The following is a 27,347-nucleotide window of genomic DNA, read 5'->3' on the forward strand; positions in this document are numbered from 1 at the left end:
GTTTTCACAGCTGCTCTTGATTCATTCGTGCAAATAAAAAACGTCTCGAGCATATCCAGGATCAGCCTTACCGCGTATCAAATACTCGACGTCATTTTAACAACAGCATAACATTATATTTATATCGCATTGTATTCATTTAACAGCATTGCAAATGATTTCAAATCACCACAACAATTATGTATTTAATGTTCATACATTTTTTTATTTTTTTTAAAATCATGCGTTGATGTGACGTCACGTCGCTAGCTGCTTCCCAGCCCTGCGACGTGACGTGCGCTTCGATGACAGGGGAGTTGTTTTGGGTCGGAAGGGGGGCAATTTCTTGGCTTGTCATTCGGCTCAATCGCCCCGTCTGCATCCACGGTGCATTATGAAAGTGATATTCCCGTGACATTTTACGGTAATTCCGAATTGCGGCCGGTGATTTGGCATTTGGAGAAGGATCTTGTTCCTCGAGGGATCCTTCCACTCCTGCAGGCCTCTTTTTTCCCTTCATTTATTTTCTTTGTTTACATTTGAGAATGCCACCATGTCGTTATTACGCCGGATTCCGCTTGTGTTAGCTTGTCATCTGACGTGTTGTTTTCCAGCTAATCTACGAGAATGGCCGAACAAGACCTTTGTCCTCACTTAGACTCCATCGGGGAGGTGACCAAAGACGATCTTCTTCACAAATCCAAGGTCATCCATTTGTCACATTCTCTACTCCAGTAGATGAGTGAACGAACACGTGTGTGTGTGTGTTGTCTCTTCGTACAGGGAACCTGTCAATCATGTGGCGTTGTGGGTCCCAACCTGTGGGCCTGTCTTGAGGTATCCGCCCCCCCCCCGCCCCCCAAATTGCATTGTAAAACAATTTTCTCTGGCTTTAGAATGACTGCCCATATGTTGGCTGTGGAGAATCCTACTCGGATCACAGCACCCTGCACGCACAGGTAAATCAGCCACATTGTCAAAGGGTTTTCTTTTGACTTTTTCTTTCTTTCTTTCTTTCTTTCTTTCTTTCTTTCTTTCTTTCTTTCATTCAGGCCAAGAAGCACAACCTGACGGTGAACTTGACCACCTTCAGGATCTGGTGCTATGTGTGCGAGCGGGAAGTGTTTCTGGAGCCCAGGCCCCCCGTGATGCCGGTGCCTGCCAGCGCCCCCCATCACCACCACCACCACCACCACGACATAACACCAGAGCAGGTGTGAGTCCTTTTAGCCAGCCGTGATGTGGAGAAACAGCACAGAGCGCTTTTCGCACCCCCGCAGGAACCGGCGCCGCTTGGTTACCCGCTAAAAGCCGTGCCCATTGCCATGGGGGACGAAGAAGGCTCGGAGTCTGAGGAAGACGAGCTTAAACCCAGAGGTATGCTTGCTACCTTCAACAGTCCGCCTACTCATCATCATCGTCACATTGTTGTTGTTTTTTTTGTAGGTTTAACAGGAATGAAAAACATCGGCAACTCCTGCTACATGAACGCAGCGCTTCAAGCCTTGTCCAACTGGTGAGTCCGTCCGTCCGTCCGTCCGTCCATCCTCCTGTAATTCATCAGCAATCCATTTCATTTTTGTTGTTGTCCTTTGCGAGCAGTCCTCCTCTCACGCGATACTTCCTGGACTGCGCCGGACTGGTCCGCACCGACAAGAAGCCGGCTCTCTGCAAGTGCTACCAGAAACTCATCTCGGAGCTGTGGCATAAAAATCGGTAGGTCATCAAAATCATTTGGCCAGCCGGGTGTCTGAGCAGGCTTTTTGCAGGCCCAGCTACGTGGTCCCGACCAACCTGTCCCACGCCATCAAGCTCCTGAACCCAATGTTTCGCGGTTACGCCCAACAGGTAAGCAATTTCCCCATTCGCTCGTCTCCATCTGCCAATGACTTGTCGCTCTGCAAAAGGACACGCAAGAGTTCCTGCGCTGTCTGATGGACCAGCTCCACGAGGAACTTAAGGCGCCGCTCACCGAGTGCCGCGGCGGCGGCGGCGGAGGCAGCGAGAGTAGCGACGGCGACGAGAGGCTGGACGGCGACCGCTCGCCTGTCGAGGACGACTTCCTGTCCTGCGACTCCAGCTCCGACCGCGGCGAGACGCCGGCGCAGGACGAACGCGACGGACCCGTAGGGGGCGGCATCTCGGAGAAGGAGAGGCTGAAGGAGAGGCGGGTCTCCGGCTCGCCTCTTCGCGGAACCTCCCAGGACATGGACGAGGACGCCGACGTGGACACCGCCGTTCCCGCGAGCGCTGAGGAGGAAGAGCTGGCGCAGGAGCTTCCTGACGTCCAACACCAAGAGAACAATCCAGAACAAGAAGGAAGCGGCATCGCACGTGAGAACATTTGGCAGATTATTCTTTTTTTGTTTTTTAACGATGCAAAGAAGATGCATTTTCCCAGAGCCGGACAACGAAGCGGGGCCGCCGCAGCAGTCGCCGCAGCCGCATTCCAGCCCCTGCAGCCCTGTGAGAACCCTTCAGGAGCTTCATTCCAAACTCTCCTCCAGCCCGCTGCGCTCCGCAGCCTCCTCGTACCCGTACAAGAAAGGTGGCTCGCCGCAATGATTCAAATATCATCTGTAACAACATAAGCATCAGAGTAGATACAAAATGGTCTTACTCATCAGCATTTGAACCAAAAGAGAAAATAGTTCAACTCAAGAGCACAATTTATCCAAGAAGTTACATTTCGAAACATAGTACAAGACTTCCCTAGCAGCTGTTTTTTTTTCCTGTCCAGCTCACCCGCCGTTGACCTCCCGGAAGAAGAAGCAGTGTCTCTATCGCAGCGTCATCTCCGACATCTTTGACGGCTCCATCCTCAGCCTGGTCCAGTGTCTGACCTGCGACAGGGTGAGTGACCTCATCCATGGTCCACCGGTACGAGAATTTACGCCGCCGCCCGGCAGGTGTCTACGACGGTGGAGACCTTCCAAGACCTGTCCTTGCCCATCCCTGGAAAAGAGGACTTGGCCAAGCTCCACTCCTCCATCCACCAGAACCTGCCCGTCAAGACCAACGCGTGTCCCGACGCGTACGGCTCTCAGGGCTGGATCTCCTTCATCATGGATTCCATTCGCCGGTCGGTCACAACGCCGCCGCCGCCGACCTTCTCTGGCGCTAACGTGGCTAACGTAGCGTCTGCTGCGGGGCTAGGTTCGTGGTCTCGTGCATACCCAGCTGGTTCTGGGGGCCCATGGTGACCTTGGAGGACTGCCTGGCCGCCTTCTTTGCCGCCGATGAACTCAAAGGTGGACTCCCGCCTGCCCGCCTCCCATTTGCGGAGGGAAACTTGAACTTCTGTTCTTCTCATTTTGCAGGCGACAACATGTACAGCTGCGAGAGATGCAAGAAGTGAGTACGTGGACGTTCACGACAAACGTTGCAGCAGTGATTATTTTATTTTTAATCCAATTCATGTCATCATTTTGCAGGTTGAGAAACGGCATCAAATATTGCAAAGTCCTCCGACTTCCAGAGGTTGGACTCATTTGACGGGAACGCGCCGAACCGGGTGGGTTTTTCCCCAACTTTGTGGCCGTCCCCTTTTCAGATCCTGTGCATCCACTTGAAGCGCTTCCGCCACGAGGTCATGTACTCGTTCAAGATCGGCAACCACGTGTCCTTCCCCTTGGAGGGCCTGGACATGCGGCCCTTCTTGGCCAAAGACAGCCCGTCCCAAGTCACCACGTACGACCTGCTCTCCGTCATCTGCCACCACGGCACCGCCGGAAGTACGACGCCAGCAAAGCGCCCGAGCCGCTTGCGCCCGCTTAGCAAATCCAAAAGAAACGCCGCTTCCGCCCTCCCCCCGCAGGCGGACACTACATCGCCTACTGCCAGAACGTCATCAACGGTCAGTGGTATGAATTCGACGACCAGTACGTGACGGAGGTCCACGAGACGGTGGTGCAAAACGCCGAAGCTTACGTGCTCTTTTACAGGTAAGCTCTTTTAGCCATAAGAGGCCCGGCGTGCTCGCTTCAAGTTACCGTCTTCTCAATAAAACCAAAATTGGCGCAGGAAAAGCAGCGAGGAGTCCGTGAGGGAGCGGCAAAAGGTGGTGGCGCTGGCCGGCGCCAAGGAGCCCAGCCTGCTGCAGTTTTACATCTCGCGAGAGTGGCTCAACAAGTTCAACACCTTTGCAGAACCGGGCCCCATCTCCAATCACACCTTTCTTTGTCACCACGGAGGTGCGTGGCCTCCTCCCGGGTTTGAATACTTTAGCAAATTCCTCACTCGATCCTTTCCCAGGCATCCCTCCTAACAAATACCACTACGTGGACGACCTGGTGGTCATCGTGCCGCAGAACGTGTGGGAGTACCTTTACAACAGGTAAACCTTTCCGACGCTCAATTTGTTCCCCAAAGCGCTGACCTTGTTCCCATCCGCCGGGTGCGCAGTTTCGGAGGCGGTCCCGCCGTCAACCACCTGTACGTGTGCGCCATCTGCCAGGTGGAGCTGGAGGCCCTGGCCAAACGCAGGAAAACGGAAATCGACACCTTCATCAAGGTAAGAAGTATGGCGTGCAGGTGGTACGAACCGCGTCCTAATGCTCGATTGGCGTGGCGGCAGCTCAATAAAGAATTTCAGGCGGAGGAGGCGCCCGCTGTCATCTTGTGCATCAGCATGCAGTGGTTCCGCGAATGGGAGAGCTTCGTGAAAGGCAAAGACAACGGTAAGAAGTTCTTCCCAGCCGCGCTTTCCTTCCTGGCCGCACGAATAAAGGCTTTTGCGCGCAGAGCCCCCCGCTGCCATCGACAACAGTAAGATCGCCGTCATGAAGGGAGGACACGTTCAGCTCAAGCAAGGTCAGTCTCCGGGAAATCCAGTCGCGTAGGCGCTCGAGAATGATGACACCCCCCCCCCCCACAGGTGCGGACTACGGCCAGATTTCCGAGGAGACCTGGCGATACTTGTTGGGGATTTACGGCGGGGGTCCGGAGATCGCCGTGAGGCAGACGGTGGTCCCGGCCGACCTCGACGGCCTCCACGGGGAGAGGAAGATCGAAGCGGAGACCAGAGCGCTTTGACGTCGCGCTGGCGTTCGGCGCCCCCTTGTGGCCGGCTCGTTCATCCGGTGATGACAATTTTGTACTCTTCAAGTGGCTGACGTCAGCATTTTTCTCACAACAGCTGCCTTTCCAATCCTCCTCAATGTTCCTTCCTCGATTGCTTCTCCCGACAGCGCCTCCCACACAGCTGAGGAATTTTGCGCCTGGATGAAGACGGCCGAGCGCCGTGAGTAGATTGGAAAGGTGCAGGACGCAATGTTGTTGTTGTTTTTTTTGCTAATATCTATTTTTCAAACCTCACAATGTCATGGCTGTAAACGGCAGGCGACGCCGCCCAGAGAAGTTTTTTTTTTTTTTGTTTGTTGTCCGGGTGCCTATTTTTAACTTGCGTAGCAACCTGCTACCACAACACCATCAATCAAACGCACGTCGGCGCCCTCAGGAATGTCTCACAAGTGTCTAGCATGCAGTACAAAATAACATTTTGGCAAAACAAAACAAAAAAAAAACCTCACAGGTGGCAAAGTTCAGATAAATGTCAAGTACTGATTCTAAAAAAAAGAAAAATCACTTTCGTGCAATCTTGTTCTAAAATGTCGAATTTTTGCTGCAAGCGCAACTGACACAATGATCAAGACTGAACTCACAGCAGTGTAAACAAAGAAAAAAGTTCTATTAGATTATATTAAGAAATGATAAAAATGCACCTTACTCGTATGTACCTTTTCAACTTTAGAGAAAATTGAACAGCAGAAGTTTGTGAGGTTGTCATGCTAGCTTAAAGCTAACAAAGAATGCAAAACACCGTAGACTGTCTCACGTTAATTAGCGTAGATTAGCACATAAATTAGTTCTAAAATTGACTGTCGCGTTAATGCACTCGCAGCAGCGACACAAAGAAATATTCACCTAAAAGCATCAATAAGAAGTACATTTTTCCATCATTTGAAAATGAGTAGTCATTTGGAATTCTGCTGGTGTGGCAGCACGTAGCATGGCGGGAAAAATGTCATTTGATGACGGTGTTTGTGAAAATGCTTTGAAATCATCAACATTTCAACGGGATGTCTTAATGTGTATATGTGTGTGTATGCACATGGTGTACTGATGCCTTGCTTAAATTATTAAAGCTGTTATTAGCAAATTTTGCTGTCATTATTGGAGAAGCATGAACGACACCCGACCGACGCGCGACTCACCCGTGCGACGGCTTCTTTGGAAGGTCCGGCCGGATCCACGGGTGCTTCTGATGGAGCTAGTTTACCTGCCGCTTGACTGGAGGTACCTGCGGCTAAAGCCAAACCGCGGCACGGATTTTCACGTCTGGACCTAGATTGTCATCAAAATGAGAAATACAATCAAAAATGAGAGAAGTACGGCTGAGATCATCATTTCTCTGATGTTGTCGTGAGTAATAACATCCTAGTGGAAACTTTGCAAGTGTCGCAAGCAACGCTGAGGCATGCGAGCTCCTATTTTGCCTGCAGTCATCATATTTTGCCAGCCGGACCGCAAAAGGTTTTCCGGAAAGTGAAAAAAAAAAAAAAAAACAACATCTGGTGAGCCGCACGCCTCTTCGCCCTCATTGGCTCTGTCCCCAGGGCAGCGGTGATGCATGTTTGGACACCTCACGTGTGGGGAAAACACGGCGGAATCCTCAATGAATTCTTTGGCTCAGACAGCCAGCGTGAATAATACGCCGTCATCATCATCATCATTTGAGTCAGTGGCTGCGGGGCGGGCTCACACGCACTACAAATAGCAGCCCCCCTCTGCTGGGACTTTCACTCTCCCGCACTCCTTCTCTGGAAATCTGGCCGCCAGCACCGGAAGGAAACTGGAACTCATCGCCGTCATGTTAAGAAACAACCTCGTCTTCTCCTGTTTTGTTTTCTACGCCGTGGTGCTGCTCCTCAAAATGTACCTTCTGGCCTTCATCACCGGACAAGTCAGGTTGCGCAAGAAGGTGAGTGAGGCTCTGTATGGATGGATGGCAAGAAAGGTTTGTGGATGTCTGGACGAATACAAGTGGGAGTGAGTGAGTGAGTGAATGCTCAATCTGTTCCGGAACTTTCCTGACGGGTGTAATTTGGTTGCAAATGGAAGGCTTTTGCCAACCCAGAAGACGCAATGAGGCACGGAGGACTGCAATATCACAGGCTGGACCCCGACGTGGAACGATGCCGTCGGTAAGGCGCCGCGTCGTTGGACACGCTAGTCCTAGCGCCGGCCCACTTTGCTGACGCTGTTTCTGGCACCGCAGAGCTCACCGGAACGACATGGAGAACATCTTCCCGTTCCTGTTCCTGGGCGCCGTCTACTCCATGACGGGGCCATCTCTGGCCACGGCCCGCCTCCATTTTGTGGCCTTCACGGCGGCCCGCGTGCTGCACAGCGTGGCTTACCTGGCCGCTCTGCCGGCGCCCACCCGCTCGCTGGCCTACGTGGCGGCGCAGGTGCCCTGCCTGTCCATGGCGCTGCAGATCCTGGCGGCGGTGGCCGCCTACGCGTAGCTGCGCCGGCCGGCCCGACTCTTCGCCGCATCTTTCCCGAAGGTGGCGGACGACGGTTTCCTGAAGTGCTGGTTCTCAGCAACCTGGAAGGCCACGCACCGTGCCCGTTAGCATCCAAAAGTACACAAGCTCCAAAAGATGGAGTTGTCATAGACACGAGGTGACGCCATTTATGATGGCAAATGTTTTGGGGAAGCCCGCACCGTAACCCCGATGTTTACACACAAACATTTGGTCTGTTTGTTGTGACAGCATCAAGGATGGAGTCACGCTGGCCCCTTTGACCTATTTGTATTTTTCTCTACTTGAAAACTCGAAGGAAGTTCCTCACACGGACTGAATCATTTGTTGTATTTATTTATTATTTAATTTGGGTTGTTTTGTGTGTGTGTGTGTGTGTGTGTGCGCAAGTTGAAAAATAAAAGCTGAGAAACCAGACCCGTGTTGGGAATCGCCACTTTAGTGACGTGTTGTTTTTGTCAACATGCTTTTTGGGTCAGTTTTACAGCCATCTTCTAGTCACGTAGCACACCCCGGGGTGAGCGGGGCCTCCAGCTTTCCGTCCAATTTCCTCGGCCAGGCTCCGGCATTCCTGCGCCCGTTATGCAATTGCCTCGATATGACGAGGGGCCCCCGAGCCAGGGCGGGAGGGGGTCGGCCGACACAGACATTACAGCATCACCCTGAAATGCTCTTTTATTTTTTTATCACCTCCTGCCTCGAGGAGATGTTTTATGATATTCCTAAAAAAAAAAAAAAAAAAAAAAAGGTTTTTTTTTTTCCCCCCGCAGTGATTTTGCAACATGCCGTGACTCATATTACCGAGCCGGAATTCTGGGCCATTATGGAGTTTTCCTCAAGGACAAAGGAAACAGGAGCGCGTGGGAGCGGGAGGGAGAAGCCAAAAAAAATCCAAATTAATCCAACAAATGGGCGTGGCCATAAATTGGACATGAGTCAACGTGCAAAATATTTGATTAGTAGTCAAAGTGTCAAGGTGATGACACATTTGAGGTTACATGATGAAGAAATGTGTACATATTGAACTACTATCCAGAGTTGCAATACCAATCGTAATCATCATAGAAATTTGATTGAAACGGATTTTGGGGTCATTAAATGTGGGCACATTTGGAAAGCCCTCATTGTGTGCTTTAAAATGAGATATGACTTGATTATTTCGATCCTATTGGAATCAAACGCGGTCTCCATGAAAACATGTTTATGGACATCATGGCACAATATCTACCTAAGGTGCGCATTGAATTCCGCAAACATTCACTCAGATACCAAAAAGTTTGTCTTACCTTAACCAGAAGGCTGTGCCGCCTTAATTGCAAAGATCCAATCGTGGTGCGGTGGAAGTCTTCTTCTGCTTTACGGCGGTTGTCAAACAACTCTCGGTGCACTACCGCCACCTTCTGGAAGGAGTAAGAACGCCAAAATTGCAATTTAACTCACTGTAGCAAAGTAAAATGAAATATGCCACTCAAAGAAATGTTGGATTTTTTTAAATCCTTTTTTAGCATTTGAGTTGTCCAGTGCGAGTTGGATGTTTTTGCTCTCCTCCCTGGATTTTCCAGGCCGGTTCCCGTCAAGAGGCTTTGTTTGTGTTGGAACGGCCAGCGGATTGTTCGGCCATAAAACGGGCGGGAAGCAAAGTCAAAGTCATTCTCCTCTCTTGGAGTGGAAATAACCCAAACACGTCGCTTGACACGCACAAAAAGAACTTTCATAAATATTTATTAGATATCAATAAACAGAAATACTTACTTTCACAGCGGTGGTCTACAGCACTTGTTTCAAATAACTGCTCCAATAATCATCATCATCATCATAACAACAATAATAATAGTCATCATCATCATGGTCATAATAAGCTCTGCTTCATAATTTGAGGCCACATTTGATACACAAACATTTACAAGTAGTACTTGGCATTAAAAACAATGGCGGTACAATATTTTTAAGACACTTGGTGTTGGTTTTTTTCCCACGTGTGTGTATGTGTGTGTGTGTTTTGTTTCATTGGATAGCACAAAGAGGTTCAGCAAAAACCCAACAACAACAACAACAACAACAACTAAACAAAAGAGCCAAAGGGAGGTAGACAAAGGAAAGCAAACAAACAAAGAAGCAATAAGACGGGAACCCGGCCGTCGTAATAAACATGAGAGTGGAGGACCTTTGTAAACATTGCGGAACATTTGGTGCGTGTGCGCGTTGACGTTTCCTGGTTGGAGGAAGTGACGAGGTCATGCAAAAGTTCTACAAAGGCTGCTGCGGGGACTGGCCTTTCATTTTGTTCATGGCTTGGACTTCAGATTGGGCAGATTGCTGAGCGCTTTCCAAAGGGTGCTCATTTACAAATACGGCCGTTGCTATATATCGTTCGAATATACCGTTAGAATTGGTGCGCCTTTCTTGTCACAAATTTGGTTACCTGGAAAAGGACTACAATCATGGCCGCTAGCGCCGAGCCCTGCCGCAGATTCCGCTGGCTCACGCTGGCTGCTGGGAAATGGCACTTTGGGGAAGGAAAGTCCTCCAGCCCTCGTTTCAACCTGTGAAAGGGCAATTAGCCAGAGAAGCTCTTCTTACTGAATAAGAGAATAAAATAGATTTGTTTTGATAGAATACATCTAGAAATACGCATCATGGTGTACAAACAGACTTCTACAAGCGACATTTTTCCCCAAAGTATAATCAGCACATCTCGTGATACCACACTTAAATGATCAAATTGGGGTTGAACCTGACACCGGTCGCCACTCTTTGGGTATCGATTACGGACACTCCTCGCACACTGACGCGTCCGTCGGACGCGGCGGCCATCTTGAACGAGGGGGGAGACAAAAATAACGTGAAAAAAATGAAATAAAACAGCAACAAAAAAAACAAAAAAAATAGTCTACTACTCAGAAAATGTGGAATATTGAGCTTTTGGGTGAAATTTCAGGATCAATACACGGGTTTGACTGGTGACCTTTCCAAAGCGTTGATCTGGTTGTTGAACGTTTCGGGGTCACTCGCACACACTCTCTCCCTCTATACGTCTATTTTTATATTTATGTCTTGAAATGTCAGCCCAAAATCCCATTTTTTTGTGAGCAGTGTCAAAAGGTACACGAGTGAGAGAAGTGCACAAGGGGATTGTCTTCACTTGAGGTCCAGGACATCTTCCTCGAAGGACGCGGCGAGGGCGAAGGCGCCGGCCAGGGGCGGAGGAGGACTCTCGGCCCCGAGCACCGATGTCTCTGGCTCCGCCTCCAGCATAGACGCCGCGTCCAAGCCGACATCGTCTGCCTCCGAGTCCAATCTGATGAGCGGGAAAATAGTCTTTCCTTTTTTTGCCCGGATGAGCTCATAGCTGAGCTCATGAGCTGCCAGAGACGGGTTTCATATTGTCAGCCAGAGTTCGAAAGTTGGACGGCATCTGACCTGTCGCTGTTGGTGGACATTAGGGCTCGCTCTCTGGGCTCCTCCGCCGCCACCATCTTTTTGCTCGCTTTCCTCGCTTTGGACACGCCGCCGTCTGCTTTACTGCTCGGGTCTTCTGTGAGGCCTGTAAAAACAGATGTGTGTGTGTGTGTGTGTGTGTGTGTGTGTGTGTGTGTGTGTGTGTGTGTGTGTGTGTGTGTTATTTCCATCAACAATACTGCTGAAAGAAGGGCAAAGGAAGTTTACCCAGCAGCTCCTTGCGCGTGCGGCTAGCTATCTCCTTGATTTCCATGCGGGACAGGGAGAGCGAATGCGTGGCCGAGACCAGGGGGCCGGCGCACGCCACCGGGGCGGGAGCGACGGGCGGCGCCGTCAGCACCTTGTTGACCAGCGGCGATTTGAGCGGCCTCTCCACGCTACGGCCCACCAGGTTGCACAGGGGGATCTTGAAGATGTGCTTGCACGCCGACTCGCCTGGGAGGACGACACGAGAGAGCTTGAGCACAATAAAAATATGCGATTTGAAGATTTGGGCCAAAACAAGATTTGGCAGTTGCTGACGTGTCCACTGGGGGGCGCTACTGCAGCTCCCAAGAGCTATCTCATGAAATGCCAGCACACGCCTTGCGGCTTATTCGGGTCAGTCGGGTGATCGGCGTCATCCGGCCAATGAGATGGGATTTTATTTGATTTTTTTACGAGGGCTCTTAGTGCTAATTGCTGCAATGACATCACCTGACCCCGCCCCACACCACCCCCAAGGAGCTCCACTCCCCCCTCATCCACTTCCTCCTCCCTTTTGGAGGCGTCGTCATTTGGACTGGGGCGGACAAAAGTCTCCATGGCGACAGTGCAATCTATAAATCACACCCCCCCTCCCTCCATAGCGACCTCATCTGCTTTGAGGCATCAACTAGTCCGTAATTTGGAGCTTTGTCATCGCAGCGCCGACTGAAGCGTCGCTTTAAAAATTCAATTGGAAACACGACAACACAAACTTGGGGTTTCAAATCTGGGTAAGGCTTTTAAATTGGGGTTAGGCTTTCAAATGATGGGGGCAAGAACAGGGTCTTTAAAGACATGAGACATTCACGGAACATTCCGGCGAGGTCGTTTACGATACCTTCAGCGTCCTTAGACGTGTAAAGCGAAAGCTTGGTACCGTAGGGGATCCGTATGGAATCTGAAAGCAAACCAAAGACCTTATTGGCCAAAATCAGCACCCGGTGGGATTTTTATTTTCCGAGGAGGCCTACCGTCCCCGAGGGGCGAGGGGAAAACGGGCATCTCGTAGCCGGTGGGCGTCTGCGGGGAACTCTGCGAGCTGGCGTCCCTGGAACTGCAGTTGGAGGCCGAGCTCACCGGAGCCGACGACACGAAGAAGATGTCCGACTGCCAAGATTGAGAAGGGAGAGCGGACCTCACTTTGTGCGTGAATGAAACACGAGCGTGTTGTTATCGCCCGGCAACCGAACACATCGACCGCCGGCCCCGCTGTTTCCCGGCGGGCTCGTAAAAGCGGGTGAAACCGGAGCGCTGAGACGGCATTTTGCGCCGACGCTGAAAGGAGACTTCCTCCGGTGAGGAAAGCTGCCATCAGTATGGCGACCACAAAAAGAGATTGGTGGACAACCCAAAAAGAACCCACAACGACATCCAAAGGACCTCCCTCGTGAGTTCCGCTGTCTGAAGAAGGCAAGTACCCAAAAATTCCAGTACTGACCCTCGAAGAGGCCAGCTGCAGCTCCGGGACCACCGCCGTGTACACCAGGTTGCCGTTGACCACCAGACGGATCTCGATGGAGTCGGTGGTGAAAGCCAGGATGTATGGGAAGGCGCACACTGGAGATGGAATGATAGATCAGCAGGTGATATGCTGCCCCCTACTGATATGGAGGCTGAAATGCTCATTCCGTTCAATGCGCATACACAAATATGGGAAGGCGCCGCTAATGAGCGTGCGTACATGGGTGACATGCGGCATGACGCTCCATGGCGACGGCAAGCGCATGTGGCATCGCCGTGGCGACGTACCAATTGCGTTGGGCATCTGGTTCCAGCTGAAGTGGAAGTCGGAGGCGTTGGACTGGATCATGGGCGTGGAGCCGTTGAACGGACACACTTTCTTGTACGAGCAAATATCTGCCAAACGGACAAATTAGGAATGACAATTTGTTGGCTGTGGGGAAAAAAAAGAGTGGCGTCGGTGCACGCACAATTGTAACACAAGAGCAGCCCGGCCTCGCCATCCTCGTACACGTCGATAGCCGCCACAAAATTGACCTGAGAAGAGGAAAGCGCCATTGTAACAAACGAAAGCTTTCTTCTGTGGCATTATGCTAGCATGATGCGAAACAATTCTGTCGTTGGCGCGAAATGTACGCCACTCACCCTGTTGGCGTCGACGTGGTGCAGCCGGTAGGCGTCGCCCGTGCTCTCGTTGATCAGGTCAAACTGATGCTTGTAGCCTACGCAGATCATGTTGTCGTTCTCGCCCGTCGGTCCGTCCACCAACGCCATCACGGCGGGCGGGTCGCACAGGCAGATCTCCTAGGGGGAAAGGAGCGCAACCCGTCGGGTGACATTTCCGCCATCCGCGGGTCTGAGCCCACGCGTGGCGCCGTACCCGAATGTACTGAAACTCCTCCACCGGCGAGTCGGCCCCGCCCACGGCGCTGAAGCCTTCGAAGCGTTTGCGGGTGATGAGGAGCAGCTTGTTCCGGATGGCCGCCACGATCCTCAGCTCCGAGCCGTGGTGCGTGTTGATGGAGTACAAATGGCAACCTGGCGGGACGGGGCGAGGCTGTCAGACTCACGCGGGCGGGTGGGTGGGTGAGGATCGTTCGGACGGGGCCCACCTTTGGTTTTCTCCAGTTTATTCTCCCGGCTTTCGCACTTGCCCCGGGCCTGCTGGCGCTCCTCCAGGCCTCTCCTGAGCGTGCTCAGTCGGAAGACGTACAGCCGAGCGTCTTTCCCTGGGACAGACGCGAGCCTTCATTTTTACACTGCGTCAGCAGAAGTGGCCGTAAAATGTCAGGAAAATACTGATGGTCTATCTTGGGAGATGAATATTTGGCCCCGCCCCTGCAGTCACAGTATCGATAGAAGAATAAAATATTGCGATCACACCGTCGGGCCTGGTTATCCTGGAAGATGCGCGTTTCCTGGGAAAAGCCCGTCAAAGAGCCGTAAAATGTCGGGATAAATGCGGCGCTGCGGTGGCGTGGCGCCATCAAAAACAAATTAATCGCATTTGTCAGGATGAGGCCGAGCGGGAAAATTGATGACGCGCTCTTCGGATGCGGCCCTTTTCCTGCCGCGTGCGTTCTTCAGACACGTTTCCTTCGGCTCCTTAAGGATCAACGAGACCCAAACGACAGCACGCTAGCGAAGTGACATCGGGTCGATAAGCTCAGTGAAGCAAAGGAGGTCGGCCGCCGACGCGTCCGTCTGCTGCCAAAGCAAAACGCTGCACAGTGGCGGATCCTCTGGTAGCTCGGGGAAAAAAAAAAATCAGCTAAACTGCCTTCACCTTTGTCTGCTCTGGTGATGAGCAGGTCCTGAGGCTCAAGTACATGCATCTGCTTCACCGCCAGCGTCTTGTCAAACACCTGCGCCGCCGCCTGAGCCTCTGCCGCACACAATAGCCAGTAGTAAGCCCAAAAAAAAAAAAGAAAGGTCAAAGCTGACCAGAAAACAAAAAGAAAGAAAATGAAGGGTTGATGTTGGTGGCGCTCACCGATGCTGGATGAAGGCAGATCAGTGCCTGGACGGGAGAAAGAAAAAAAAAACAAACAGACAAAAAACACACACACACATCATTGACATTTGAGTGACTCATTTCCATTTTTGTCAGTGAGTTGAGGAGATAAATGAAAATAAAAACCTCACAAAGCTGAAAAAAAAAAAAAGAGCGTCCGTATCAATGAGCCGCTTTGTTTTTTGATTGCCGATTGAAGGACGGAGGGAGAGATAGAGAGGACGGGCAGGGTGGGGGGGACGTCAATTGCAATTAACTCACCGTCCAGCAGCAGGACCCCCGCCGCGTCGGTGGCCACCAGCAGCGACTGGCCCCAAGAGTCGGCGCACACCACCTCGTGAGGGAACGCGCTGCAGAACGACTGCGACTCCCACGGCTGCCGCACACACACACACACACACACACACACACACACACACACACACACACACACACACACACACGCGTCAGAGCGTCTCTTTGCGGCCACGAGCCGAAAGGCGTCACCTCTTTTCTGCACAAGCCGGTGGTGACCAGGCTGGTGGGGGCGTCGCCTCTCACGATGGTCTTCAGCTTGAGCGCCTGCACAGTGCAGAGCATTAGATTTTGGTTCCCATTCTGTGCTTACGTCGCAATCCCGCTTGCGCTTTGACCTGGCCGATCCTGACAAACTCGGCCTGGCGCGCCTCCTCCTTCTTGCGTGCCGACTTGGGCGACTCGGGCAGCACGTCGCTGAAGGAGCGGCGGTTCAGCATGTTCTGCGGGGAGAAAGGGACCTAATGGGTGGCGCCGGCGCACAAACACGATGGAGGTGGAAGAAAGCACAAGAGGCGTCGTCTTAGAGAGGCCCGGCACGGCACTGTACAAAATATTTTTCAGTCATCGGTATTTCAACATGCTTGATAAAACGGAGCGACTATAAGGAAACGTCTACGTTCAGTGCCAGTACGAGGCACGTGCAACTTCAGTGTGTGCTTTTGCCTTTTCGGCTTGACAGTGACAGCTAGAGTCAGCTGGGAAGAAACCAAAAAAAAAAAAAAAAAGGGGCACTGCAGTGGAATTGGGAAGTGTGTGTGTGTGTGTGTGTGTGTGTGTGTGTGTGTGTGTGTGAGTGCTGTGGTGCAGTACGCAGTGGGACGCAGTGGAGAACACAGTCAGCAGCTTCTCAAGTCGCAGTGGTGACATGGAAAAGAAGAAGAAGGGGGGGGGGGGGGCACCCAAAAACCTTTTGGTTCTGGTACCTTGTGCAGGTCGGGCATGAGGTCCTGGTAGAGCGAGCGGATCAACATGTCCAAGGTCCGCTGACGCTTCTGGGCAAACGTCGGCGTCTCCAGTGTGGCTTTCTCTCCGTTGATTACTGTGTGAAGAAATCGCATCGATTGACGTGGCTCCTCAATCCGCAATAATCAAAAGAAATCTAAATAAAGCAATCTTACGTTTGACTAATAAAAAGTCCCTGAATTCGCGGTGATCCGTAAAGACCGGCGGCGACGGCAGAGGCGGTCCAAACAGCGGGACGCTCTCCTCGGAAAAAATCTTCAACCTGCATCGAGAGAGAACGGAAATAGTCACCCCAAAAAAATAAATGAAAAGAATATTAAAAACACGGCTTGGAAATGTTTGTGAGGTGCTCGCTTACCTGTAACTGTCAGTCTGGCAATTATAGCGAACTAACGCAAAAATATCTGCGCACGCGCGAGTGAAGGAAATGCGGACGAGAGCAGAGACAAAGTGGCCGGCGCGGACGGCGCTCCGCATGGATACGGGTGAAGTGCGAGCGGATCATGGACGGCTTGAAGGACGACGACGCCTCGTCGCCTTCCTGGAACACGATGGTCACTATGTCGTTTCCGATGTGGCGCTTGCGCTCCACCTGCGGCAGGGGGCGAGGAAAACGCTGAAGTCATAAATGCTGAAAAGATGTAACGTGAGCACACGCGCGCGCACCTGTTGTTTGTTCTCTTTGGAGTAGGGCAACATGGTGGACACGTGGAACATGAGCTCGTGGCCCTGATACACCGTGTAGATGGACTTGATCCCCGTAGTGTCGTCTGCAACAACGAGCAAGCCGGGTCAAACAATGCCGCGCTCTTCTTAGCTAGCTCACAAACTGATTAGCTTAGCATAGCATAGCAAAAGACCACTTACTCTTGGTGTCCAGGCCTCCCCGATAGCCGGCCCAACCCTGCAAGCTTATGCTGTCGCCGAGGAGCTTGAGGAACTTGTCGAAGCTCTCGCTGCCCATTTCTACAGGTGACAGACAAACGGCGTGGGAATAATGTTGCGCCAAATGGGGAATCATTTGAGAGTTTACCGTTGCTGAACATCTCGTCGTCCGTGAGCTGTCCGTCTTTAGCAAACAGGACGCCGAATTTAAAGTTGACGGAGCCCTGCGGATAGGTTACACTCATCAAAGCTGTGGAAAAATCGAAACATATCCATATAGATATACGAATCACAGTAAATGCCATCCTGTACCTCCTGCTCCTCCAACACTAGCAGATCCTGAGGAGCAGAGAACACAAAAGTTAGCTAGGGTGGCCATCGCTACATGACGCGACTTTGCGTGGTGTGTCACGACATGACATTATGCTACGAGTGCGCTTAAACATCCCGCTAACCTTCTGAATGTCGGGGTTGAGGATCTCCCGTGGGCCTTTCTCAAACCTGTCCATGTTCATGGCGCTGGCACCACGCAAGAGAAGAAAAGGGAAAGGAAGAGAAGAGCAGCGTGGGGCAAATAGCCTGAAGGCACTCTGAGCAAAATGCTAAGCCACTCGCCCTTTAACATGCGGACATTTTCACTAAGCACCATGGTTGACTGCGTGCGTTCCAATATTGATGAGTGTGTGTCTGTTAAATCCATTCTCAAGCGTCTCCTCACCTGAGGATGGACTTGACCGATAGTGTTTTAGTGGGGCTGTAAGGGAGGCTGATCTTCAGGGTGCCCTGTGCACAAAAAAAAAAAAAAAAAAAGCAACGTTAAATCCACCGCCAACAAAATGTGACAGATGACTTGCACAACGTTGCCAGAATACTGAATCATGGTGGTCTGATGTATTTACACCTACATCCATGACTGTTGATCAACATGTTGCACAAATTGAGCACATCCAAGCAAGCGCTAAGCTAGCGGACATTTAGTGGGTCGATACCGTTTTCCTCCAGAGGATGGCTCGGTACTGCGGAACCCGCTGGTTGTTCTGGTCGGACAGGACCACCGACAGGTAGAAGGGGTTCTTCTCCGCATCCGTGCCCACGTAGTTTTGGTGCACTGAAACAAAATAAATGAATAAAATACGTTACGACTTGTACTAAGAGTTGAACGACTTTGGTGTGTTTGTGATGCTGCTGCTGCTGCAGCGCATGTGACATTTTGTCCGACTGACCTTTCCCCAGGAAGTATTTAAAGAACCATCTGGTGTGGTACTCGGGATTTTCCAAGTGCACGTCGGTTCTCCTCCAGGTACCGGGAGCGTAGTCCAAATTCTGCTCATCACACAAATGAGGCTCAAATAAGTCAGTCACTGAAGTGATACATGGAATCATCATTTTAAAAAGTTTCTTTGTTTTTCTCGGTGGCGGCAGAAATTCCACATGGTCAGTACCTCATCGGTGGAGCCATTCTCCACGCGGAAGCGCCCCGCCCTCTGAATGGCCCCGTCTGCGTCGCTGGATATCAGCTGCCGGGAGAACATCATTTTAAAAAGGGGTACTGCAAAAATGTTCTCACACGCTACAGAAACACACACGACTGACATTTTTCTCACTGCTGAAGAAACTGGACATCAGACTGAAGTACGCTCATTTGCGAGGTGTGTATGAGAGGTAATCCGCAAATATGCTTCTGATGGCTCCTCACGCACACGCACGCACGCACGCGCTGAGTAATGAGGAGGCTCACAAATACACAAGAGGACAAAGAAGTACGGCGGATCATCATCACAATTGCGCTGCATGTTTGGTCGCTAGGCAACCGGACGTATCACTTGTGCCTTTTGACCGTCACCCCTGTCACCCCCCGCCCAATTAGCCCCTCCCTCCCTCCCTCCTTCTCGACGGAGATCATTGTGAAGACGCGGCGAGGCAAAGCAACATGTCAGCGTTGCTTTTCACGATTCCATTTTGTCCGTGACAATCTGTCCAGATTATTGAAAGAAGTACCCAAATGTGCACATCCACAGCCAAGGTGATTATTGCGAACCAAAAGTAAACAACAAAAAAAGTGAACTAGACAGCATCCAAAAAACAAACAAAAAAAAAAAACAAGGAGCCACACGCCGGGGCCCTGGAGCCGCAGGTTGTCCACCCTGGCTAATACAAGCACCATCAGGAATATAGTTGTTTCTATTCAAGCGTTTTGTCATTGCAGGCGAGCAGGTGGCCGCCCGGCTAATAAACAACGGCGCGCAACATCCATATTGATGCAGGCGGGAAAAAGGGCAGAGTTCCCCAGCCGGCCAGCCAGCGCTGCCGTTCCATTCCAAACCGTAAAGTGCATGAGGAAGCTGTCTACCCCCCCCCCCCCATCTTCCTCGTGCAACATTAAGCATCTAATGGCGGGATAATGGAGGGGAAGCTGACGGAGCCTTTCCTCAGCGCTCCTCACCACCCGCCAGAAGAGAGACGTATGGAGGACGCAAAGCCATCGCCTTCCACCGACCGGCCTGGACGTTTTAACAAGAGAGACGGACACAAGTCAAGTCTTTGAATTATGCAACACCAGAGCGGAGCCTTCCTTCCCGGGTCGGAGAGACTACACCAAACAAATAGCGGAACAGAATTGAAATTGTTTTGTGAAGCCAAAAGGTTGACAAAAAGCAGCTCGTGTTTCTCACGGAAGTAATGAAAATGCAATCGACTGGTCGCGGCTGCAGGATGACATCATTTCTATTCTGTGCAATATCAAAGTGACGCCGATTGAAGTTGTTTCTCCGTGAAGAAAGCCACCTTCTGCTCATTTCAATTGGCCGGTCTATGGCGTTTTGTATGATATGTTAGCCTGAAGCTAGCAAGATTTTGGCCTTTGGCATCACCCCTGATGTCATTTCAGCAAGGAGGTGACAAAGCTGTGCTAAATGACTACATTTGGCGTCTTGTTATTGATCTCATCAGCGGACATGTGGATGCGGCCTCATGATTCCCCAGAGACGGAGGGCGGGCGGGCGGGCGCGCTGGGATAAATGACGTGACATGGGCAGGGCGTGGCCGTGTCGACGGCCGTCGGGGGACTTGGATGCGGCGCAGCGTGGCGCCGGGCATGGTGTGCTTTACAAGATGATTTCTGTATCGCAGTTTGAAGGGGCAGTGAGACCAGACAGCCCCATTTGCTCCCCTGCCCTCATTAGCTCATTCGTTTCATGCATTTCTGGCGCTTTCCCTTCTTTTGTAATCAAATATGCATTTGTTTCACCAAAAACAACAGTTTCTCATCCAAAATGGAGAAAATGAGATGTTTGTGAAACCAAACGTGCCTTCAAAGATTTTTCTGCTGGCCTGAAAACTATCAAAGACTTTCACAGTGACTTTGCTTCGTTCTTTTTCTATTTTTACGGCGTCAGAAAAGCAGAGGTAGTTCATATTAATAAGTGCGGAAGCTCCGAGTTTCATGTCCTGCAGGAAGCAATTTTCTTGTTGTTTGTGTCAACACTAGAAAAAGCAAAGCTAGAAGTGAACATGCGGAATTCGAGCGCCTGCTGTGGCCCAACTCAGCAGGCGTCCTCGGGTGTCAGACGTGCGAGAGTCATCCAAAGTGACAAAGCGGACAAAAAGCCTTAGAGGCAAAGTTGCCGGTTTGGTGGCGGCCAGCAGACGGGAGCGGCGTATTGAAATCAAAAAAGAATAATAATAACACAATGCTAGCAAGCGAGGCTATTCTTCTCCCATTGTAGCAGTCGTGTCGTTTTACGGTCGTCTTGAGAGGGCCGATGCACTTGTTTTTTTTTTTTTATTTTATTTTAAGACTGTCAGTGACCTCATCCTGACTCTGACACAGCACTGTCACACACACGCGCCCACCCCGAGTCAAGCGTCCGTCTGTCGGTGCTGATTGGCAGCGTGCGCTTTCCCCTCCGGGCTAATCTGGTCCAGAAACAAGCGTCCTCCCAGGAAGCGTCGCAAGAAGCAATAGTGACTCAACCCCGCCACAGCTTTCTTGCGTACTTCCTTTCATGCCGGCCGCGTCACAGCAACAACACGAATCAAGTGTGGAGGAAGACGAGGCAGCGGCGGTGGGCACGGACCACGCCCAACGCACGCTGACTCATCCGCCCACAGCGGCCGGCCCGTCTGTTCGGGTCGGTCCAGTGAAGGAGAGCGGGACAAAGACGAGGGAGAGCAACAAAGCTGCCCCGACGCCAAGATTCGCCGAAGACGTGGCAGCGAACTCCGCCCCCCGCCATGCTTACCGTGAAATACGATTCGCCGTGCGGCAATTAGCAAACGATACGTTCCCGGTTTGCCACACCGTTCATTCCCTTTTCAATACGCTACTTTTTTCCCATTTCAGATTGAGCGGAGGTTTACTCCAGATGTGATTTTCCGATAGGCCTCTCTCCTGACGAGCGCCGCTGTCTCAATCCATAATGGGTATCGTTGACGGTGGCTATGACTCACCAGCTCCACAGAGCCGTAGTGCTTCCTGCTGAAGTCTCCACGCCGGCAGCCCAGGTCCTCCGAGGCCGAGCTGCAAGACAAACACACGCTGGCTGGGTAAAGACAAAATCTCAGACGGCGGAAACTTTTATTTCAAACCAAAAGGAATACATTGAAAATCAATGGATGACATTTATGGCCATTTTATTTGGTTTTTTTGTTGCTGCAGGTGGGAGATGATGTTGCTGTTCTTTTCAATGCGTGAATAAAAGAGATGACAACGGTTGAGAAAGAACGCCACCCCACCCCCGACCGCCCTGCTCAAGTTCCTGGTGGAAATGGAGGCGCTTATATATAATGCACGCTCGGAGCTTTTCCCAGCTTCACTCACATCCAGTGGGCGGGTCGGACCCGGCTACTACGCCCGCGCTCCTTTTTCAAGACGCAAGATGAAATGACAGCGGAGAGGCTCACTCATGAAAAAGACATCTCCCGTTGCAGCAGTTGCCGCCAAGATGCGGTGACTCATTAGCGCCCCCGCTATAGCCAGATAAAAATATATCGTATGCCTGCTGTGAACTCCGTTTGTATGGTATCACTACTCTGCGTGAGTTCAAGTAGCCGTCGCTTCAGGGCTCAAACACACCGAAGAGTCTACGCCGCGCCGCTCAATGACATGTTAGCATTTCGCTAACTTTGGTTAGACAAAATAGTTCGGCTCAACGATTTTCATTCTGTTTTACGGATCAGTTTTAAAGTAAACTTCATTTGGGTGTGACAAAGAAAAAAATTCAAGCAAACACACTCGGCCTCTTTTTTGTTAAATTCTTCTTTTCGTTCCTGCCATGTCGTTACAAGATGGCCGCCTATTTCTTCATACACAAAGGGGAAAAGTTGTGATGACATTGCAGCAAAGCCCCACACGGAGGGGCCGTCACACCTCTGCTACGACTGCGACAACCTCACGAGCCGCAAAATTGTCACATCTAAAAACAAGGTGGCGGAATAAAGTTCACACTTTCATCCAGTCGCTATCGTGTTGTTAGCTAACAGAGGAACCCTATTGCTAAAAATAACGTGGATGTGGAAAAACAACATCATTTTCGATGGGATGATTTTAATGAGACACATTTTGTTGCATATGACAGGCGGCGACGCTGCTGATGCCATTGGAACTCTGTCGCTAACCAAAACAGCAGCACCTCCAGAATATGTTCAGACATTCTCGCGTGTTCGTTATACTGGTACAGCCCGGTCGTTTGCTCGAATAGCTGCTGCGGACCGAAAGTGGGATGGAAAAAAACCAAAAAACAGTTGTACTTGTGCCGAATGGCAAGACAGTTTTGCACATCAAGCATGCGTCACAACAGGGCACATGTTGCCTTCGTGGTGTCCAAACTCCAGCAGCACAACGCTGATTGAATTAACTTCCATGAGTGGAACGCAAACCTCGCTGGCGCATGTAAGACGAGCACGAGGAGAAGGAAGAGGAGGCGCGTACATGCAACAGATGCAAGGTGCAAACAACAGCGGGGAGGGGGGGGGGGGGGGGGGCACAATGTATGAGAAACATGGTGGCTTTTTACCGCTGATTGAAAGTCAACAGTTTACTGGATGCTGGATCCACGCTGTTCATGTCTACTCCAACAAACTGGTGGAAAAGGGGGAAAAAAAAGAAGAAAAAAACGAGCCCCCCCTACTCCTCCATGCAAACTCGTCCTCTCCTGGTATTGCTTCTTCTTCTTGTTGTTCTCCAGCAACCTGCTAAGCGAGCAGCATCCTCATCCTCATCATCTGTGCACACTGCGGCGCCCGCCCGCCGACACTGGCTGATCCAAAATGAAAAAAAAAAAAAAAAAAGCCACTCTGCGAATTGGTGGCTCCGCAGCGCCCGAGGAGAGGAGAGTGCGTTCAGTGCCGCATGCCGCCCTCCCTCTGACCCCCTTGCGTGTGGTGAACGCGACACTTTTTGCCTGCCGGCTCTGTGGGAGTGGAAAAGGCACCCGGTCGGTCCACAGCAGAAATCAGCCCCCCCCCTTCCCCTCCCCCTCGTGACGTCAGCGTCAACCACGCCAAGCTTTTCTCTTTGCACTTAACATTCGGCCAAAGTGATGTCAGGATGCCGGATGACATAATTGGCATCAGGAAACGAGGAAATGCGACGCAAAGTAAACAAATAAAAAATGTTTTAGGATTTTCGATGAATGAAGATGGACAGCGACAAGCGACCATTCAGCCAGTCAATAATCTATTCTGTCCATCATCCTCCTGAAAACATCCACTGCATATTTTTACTATGCTAGTTTGAAACTGCTGACGAAGAAAAATCACAAGGACTGACCTTGAAAAATGTGTCAAAAGTTACATACACTGACTTCATTTTCATTAACAGTGAGACTCAAAAGTGACTACACACACAGGTGAAATGGAAGCTCAACTACATCTGACACCATCACAAAAGCCCCAAACACACACACACACACACACACACACACAGTAGAGGTGAGCGCATGCAGGAATTCTCAGCTCAGGCTAGACGCCACTGGGCTGCTGCTCATCAATATTTCATTAACAGAACCCCCTCACCACCACCACCACCATGCGTGATGGGAAAACACCCAAAGCTACGCGAGCGACTTCTTCTCGTCTTTGTCATGACACCCGAGAGGCAGAGTATCGAGGATGCCGAAAATAGCGCCTTTTGTTAGCTTGCCGTCAGAATCCTTCTACAAGCGGACTAATTAGACCCCAGGGCCGAGCTTACGCACAACAATGCGCCGACGACCATCGTTGTGACCTTTGCGTCGGCGAAAACGAGGAGGTCACGTAAATAAGACGCTTGGCCACGGCAACTCTGGGGACGGCAATTTGTTTCTCATGGCAACGACAGTATGCGCTAATTAAGGAATTGTTCCATTTTGAATAGAGCGCATTGTCGCCTTTTTGTCCCTTCAACACCACCATAGCAAATCAACAAACCAGTTGACATGGACAATGTAGCCAAATATGGCCTTTTGAGGCTTTTATATTGAAGCACTGTTGGAATATCGCCCGCTAGGATTCATTTTTGAGAAAAGGAAAAACTGGCTGGGGTTAGACAAGACGTTTTCGCTCCGTCGATAGGTAGCAGCTGACAGCGGTCAGATCCGCCACCAGGGGGCTTTGTTTCGCAGATCAATTGAGTGCTTTCGCCTTGAAGGCTGAGTTTGACATTTTGAAAGTAACCTTCACGCCGGCGAGCGGACGAGCTGGCCGACGTGGACCATGAGAACTTTGACAAAAAACAAACCCAAAAAAAAAAACCTTTGGCCCTTGATGGCCACCTTACTGTGCCAATTGGTCATTTCAGGCTACCATCCAATTCGTGCCGATTAGGTCAATCAAAAAAAGTTGGCCCGTTGCCCATCGAGCGTCAAATGCCAGAGGGTTGCCGGGGAAAATGTCATCGAGCGCAATTACCCAAATGACATTTGAATTGCTTTTGGTTGCCCTCCGTTAGCACGAGTGTGCTAGCGCCAACAAGAACAATTTTAGAGAAGCAACAGTAACAATATGCGCCGTTGGCTAAAAATGAAATAATATTGGATACAAAAGCATACGTTTAAATGGAATATGGCGTTTCTTGAAGACTAAGTTGTTTATGAAGTATCACTAAAAATGTTTTAAATATATTTACGTTTCGTGTTGACCCTGTAATTGACTTGCCTGCCGGTTTGTCTCAAATGTTTGATAAAACCTGCCCTCTTGTGGTAAAGATCTTTCATTACAGCCAAATCACCCCAGTTCATCTTGTCCAACAATCAATCAATCAATTCTGCAACTTAACCCTAAGCCTGGTACATATAGATTTTCATTTTACTCAATATTTTTAAAAAATCCACAGCATGAATGAGCAAAAAAAACAATCCTTAACCAGATGCGTGTTAAAGATGAACAGAAATACAATGAAAACCCAATTGATTAAAAATGATAAAACCCAATACTCAAAATTGAAGCAACATATTAATAACTTCAATGAAACATCTGTAACGGCCGACCTTGAAGCAAAACACGCGCGCACACGTGACCGAGAGCAGCTTTGAAGCGCTGCTGACCTCAAGCGCCAAGCCAACTGTACACTTGTCATTTGGGGGGGGAGGGCGGGGTCACCACCAGGGGGCGTATGCCACAAACACTCCCACCCGCTCGCTGTCTTTGCGTCATCGGCGGTTGAAAAGGATCCAAAAGCCTCCCAGCGTCCGCTGGCCCGGTTCCAGCCGACGAGAACGGCCAATGTTTTTCCAGCCTTGCCGGAGTGCTTTTTCATTCGGAGCGAGCGAGAGAGCGAGCGAGGCTCTAAATGGAAGCAGATGTCGCCAACGACGAGCAAACGTCAACGCGGCGCTCCAGTCAAAGCGTTCGGGCTTGTTGGCCTTTCGTTTTCTAGCTCACAATTTGCGTCTATTTATCTGGGCGGAGAAAGCGTTTGGCTCACGAGCAGAAAGAGCCCTCAGACTTGGCAAAGGATCCCAACCTTCTCCTAAAAGAGACCCCAACACCTCCAACATTATCCAAACTTTCCACTTCAGCATTCTTGCGGTTCTGCTAATTAGCATTTTCCCATTTTGCAAAGATTGTGATCTTTGCTGCCATCTTGTGGCATCTATAAGCTAATACAACTCCATGTTTTAAATTGGTGGAGGGGGGGTTGTTGTGGCATGGCTCAGTGGTGCAGCCAGTGACACCCCTCAGCCGTCCGACACCCTCAGTGTCCCTGTGCGCTTGACGGTTGGGTGCCCTCATCCCTGATTGGACGAGCAGTTAACCCCTCCTGCCCCCCCCCCTCCCCGACAAAACGAAGCATGACTTGACATCTGCTCTGCAGCAGTTAAGGTGTGCAAAAAACGCGAAACTTGGATGTTTTGGTGAGCAGAAGTGGCGAGCAAAATGCTCCGCACATTGGTGCCACATGGCAGAGTGAATATTGGTCCTGGTTCTGATCCTCCTTAAAGGAAGGCAAGCAGAAAGAGCCGAGCCGAGCCGAGCCGAGCCGAGCCTACCTGGTAATCTCGAAGCTGCAGCCCTTGCGGAGGAGCAGCGCTCTCTTCCGCATGATGCCTTTGTCTCTGCCGAGGTAAACATTTTTGTCCGAATTCATGAGCGCGCACTCTGTGAACTCCTTCCCCCTTCCCCAAAAGTGCCCCCCTTAAAAAAAAAAAAAAAAAAAAATCCTTTGCGGCTGAAAGTGATCTTGCAGACTTTCTCCTCCCTCCTGCTCCCTCTTCTTCTTCTTCAGACTGGACAAAAAGGTTCGCTGAGGGAGCCGACGAGCGCGCACCGTCGCCGGCCAGTCAACGCCTCCATGCGAGCTTTCGGGGAACTGAGGCTGAGTGAGGCTGAGGGTGGGCTGAGGGCTGGCGGGGGGCACTTGGGGCTTTCCAGGCACGAGCGACCAAGGGGTAGCTAGCTGCTCCCTAGCTGGGGACAACTATGCTGTCTCCGTACACAGAGACGTGAGAAAGTGAGCGAGCGAGCGAGCAAGAGAGAGAGAGCGAGAGTGATAGAGCGAGAAAGAGAGTGAGAGAGAGAGAGAGAGAGAGAGAGAGAGAGAGAGGCCACATTCTTAGTGCACCTGGACAATTTGGTGCTGTCTTTTTGGGGTTGGTACAAAATTTGTTTTGCAATCTTTCAAATTTGGTCAATTTTGACATTACAGCATGTTGAACTTGAACAACTTGGTTTGCATTTAGTCAGTCTTTGGTGCAATTTTGACCTTTAAGTGTGGTTCCCTTTTTTTGTTTTGGAGGTGTCACAAAAGCAGGAAAAAAAAAATTGCACCACTGTTTCTTGACACAAATACTCTCTACTTTTTTTTTTGCCGGGCCGCTAATGACTACAGAAAAGAAAAAGCTTTTAATAGCTTTGCCGGCGAGCGCCGTTGCGTAAAGAGCAGATGCCTGCCGGCTGCCGCCCCCTCGTCGCATTTCTCGGCCGGCCGCTAACTCGTCGTAAACAAGCGCCTTGCGTGCAAAGAGCAACAACAGAAGAAAAGAAAATCAACTTGGCACCAAATGAAGAACGCAGTG

The 27,347-nt window shown here is 50.7% G+C and overlaps 3 protein-coding genes across 15 annotated transcripts; 2 read left to right on the plus strand and 1 right to left on the minus strand.

The window, feature by feature from the left end:
- On the plus strand, positions 1–6,205 carry usp20 (ubiquitin specific peptidase 20). 2 transcript variants are annotated; one of them, XM_085926528.1, is made up of 24 exons: positions 1–684; positions 763–816; positions 876–938; positions 1,032–1,193; positions 1,260–1,356; positions 1,426–1,495; positions 1,582–1,695; positions 1,749–1,827; positions 1,887–2,313; positions 2,381–2,527; positions 2,720–2,832; positions 2,889–3,061; positions 3,136–3,230; positions 3,300–3,333; positions 3,414–3,459; positions 3,533–3,713; positions 3,797–3,923; positions 4,003–4,172; positions 4,234–4,315; positions 4,384–4,492; positions 4,556–4,658; positions 4,723–4,791; positions 4,856–5,060; positions 5,169–6,205. In XM_085926528.1, exons 1-23 carry the CDS (start codon positions 607–609, stop codon positions 5,011–5,013), a joined length of 2,751 nt encoding a protein of 916 aa, XP_085782654.1. In that variant the 5' UTR covers positions 1–606; the 3' UTR covers positions 5,014–5,060; positions 5,169–6,205. The 2 variants fall into 2 exon arrangements, with proteins under 2 accessions (XP_085782654.1, XP_085782653.1); XM_085926527.1 differs by having other exon boundaries at positions 2–403; positions 594–684; positions 4,856–6,203.
- On the minus strand, positions 583–27,339 carry garnl3 (GTPase activating Rap/RanGAP domain like 3). 12 transcript variants are annotated; one of them, XM_085926518.1, is made up of 41 exons: positions 26,322–27,335; positions 21,304–21,373; positions 18,297–18,371; positions 18,078–18,177; positions 17,844–17,962; positions 17,573–17,637; positions 17,310–17,373; positions 17,167–17,193; positions 17,003–17,078; positions 16,837–16,935; positions 16,636–16,739; positions 16,453–16,561; positions 16,328–16,373; positions 16,125–16,231; positions 15,930–16,045; positions 15,342–15,464; positions 15,196–15,270; positions 14,971–15,085; positions 14,689–14,715; positions 14,482–14,580; positions 13,808–13,924; positions 13,576–13,733; positions 13,341–13,499; positions 13,166–13,232; positions 12,984–13,091; positions 12,673–12,791; positions 12,206–12,341; positions 12,073–12,132; positions 11,196–11,423; positions 10,950–11,073; positions 10,672–10,827; positions 10,264–10,343; positions 9,952–10,072; positions 8,816–8,929; positions 6,195–7,591; positions 4,524–4,635; positions 4,358–4,450; positions 2,725–3,315; positions 1,952–2,556; positions 1,774–1,877; positions 583–1,678 (listed from the first exon to the last, which is right to left on the minus strand). In XM_085926518.1, exons 1-32 carry the CDS (start codon positions 26,417–26,419, stop codon positions 10,295–10,297), a joined length of 3,195 nt encoding a protein of 1,064 aa, XP_085782644.1. In that variant the 5' UTR covers positions 26,420–27,335; the 3' UTR covers positions 583–1,678; positions 1,774–1,877; positions 1,952–2,556; positions 2,725–3,315; positions 4,358–4,450; positions 4,524–4,635; positions 6,195–7,591; positions 8,816–8,929; positions 9,952–10,072; positions 10,264–10,294. The 12 variants fall into 12 exon arrangements, with proteins under 12 accessions (XP_085782644.1, XP_085782641.1, XP_085782640.1 ...); XM_085926515.1 differs by having other exon boundaries at positions 6,195–6,324; positions 7,401–7,591; positions 9,952–10,343; XM_085926514.1 differs by having other exon boundaries at positions 9,952–10,343.
- On the plus strand, positions 6,797–7,965 carry ptges (prostaglandin E synthase). The gene is made up of 3 exons (XM_085926540.1): positions 6,797–6,961; positions 7,102–7,184; positions 7,259–7,965. Exons 1-3 carry the CDS (start codon positions 6,851–6,853, stop codon positions 7,506–7,508), a joined length of 444 nt encoding a protein of 147 aa, XP_085782666.1. The 5' UTR covers positions 6,797–6,850; the 3' UTR covers positions 7,509–7,965.
- Positions 27,340–27,347: the final 8 nt, after the last annotated feature.

This window comes from Syngnathus leptorhynchus, chromosome 12 (assembly GCF_054491065.1).
Source record: "Syngnathus leptorhynchus isolate UIUO chromosome 12, UIUO_Slep, whole genome shotgun sequence".
Classification (NCBI taxonomy): Eukaryota; Metazoa; Chordata; class Actinopteri; order Syngnathiformes; family Syngnathidae; genus Syngnathus; species Syngnathus leptorhynchus.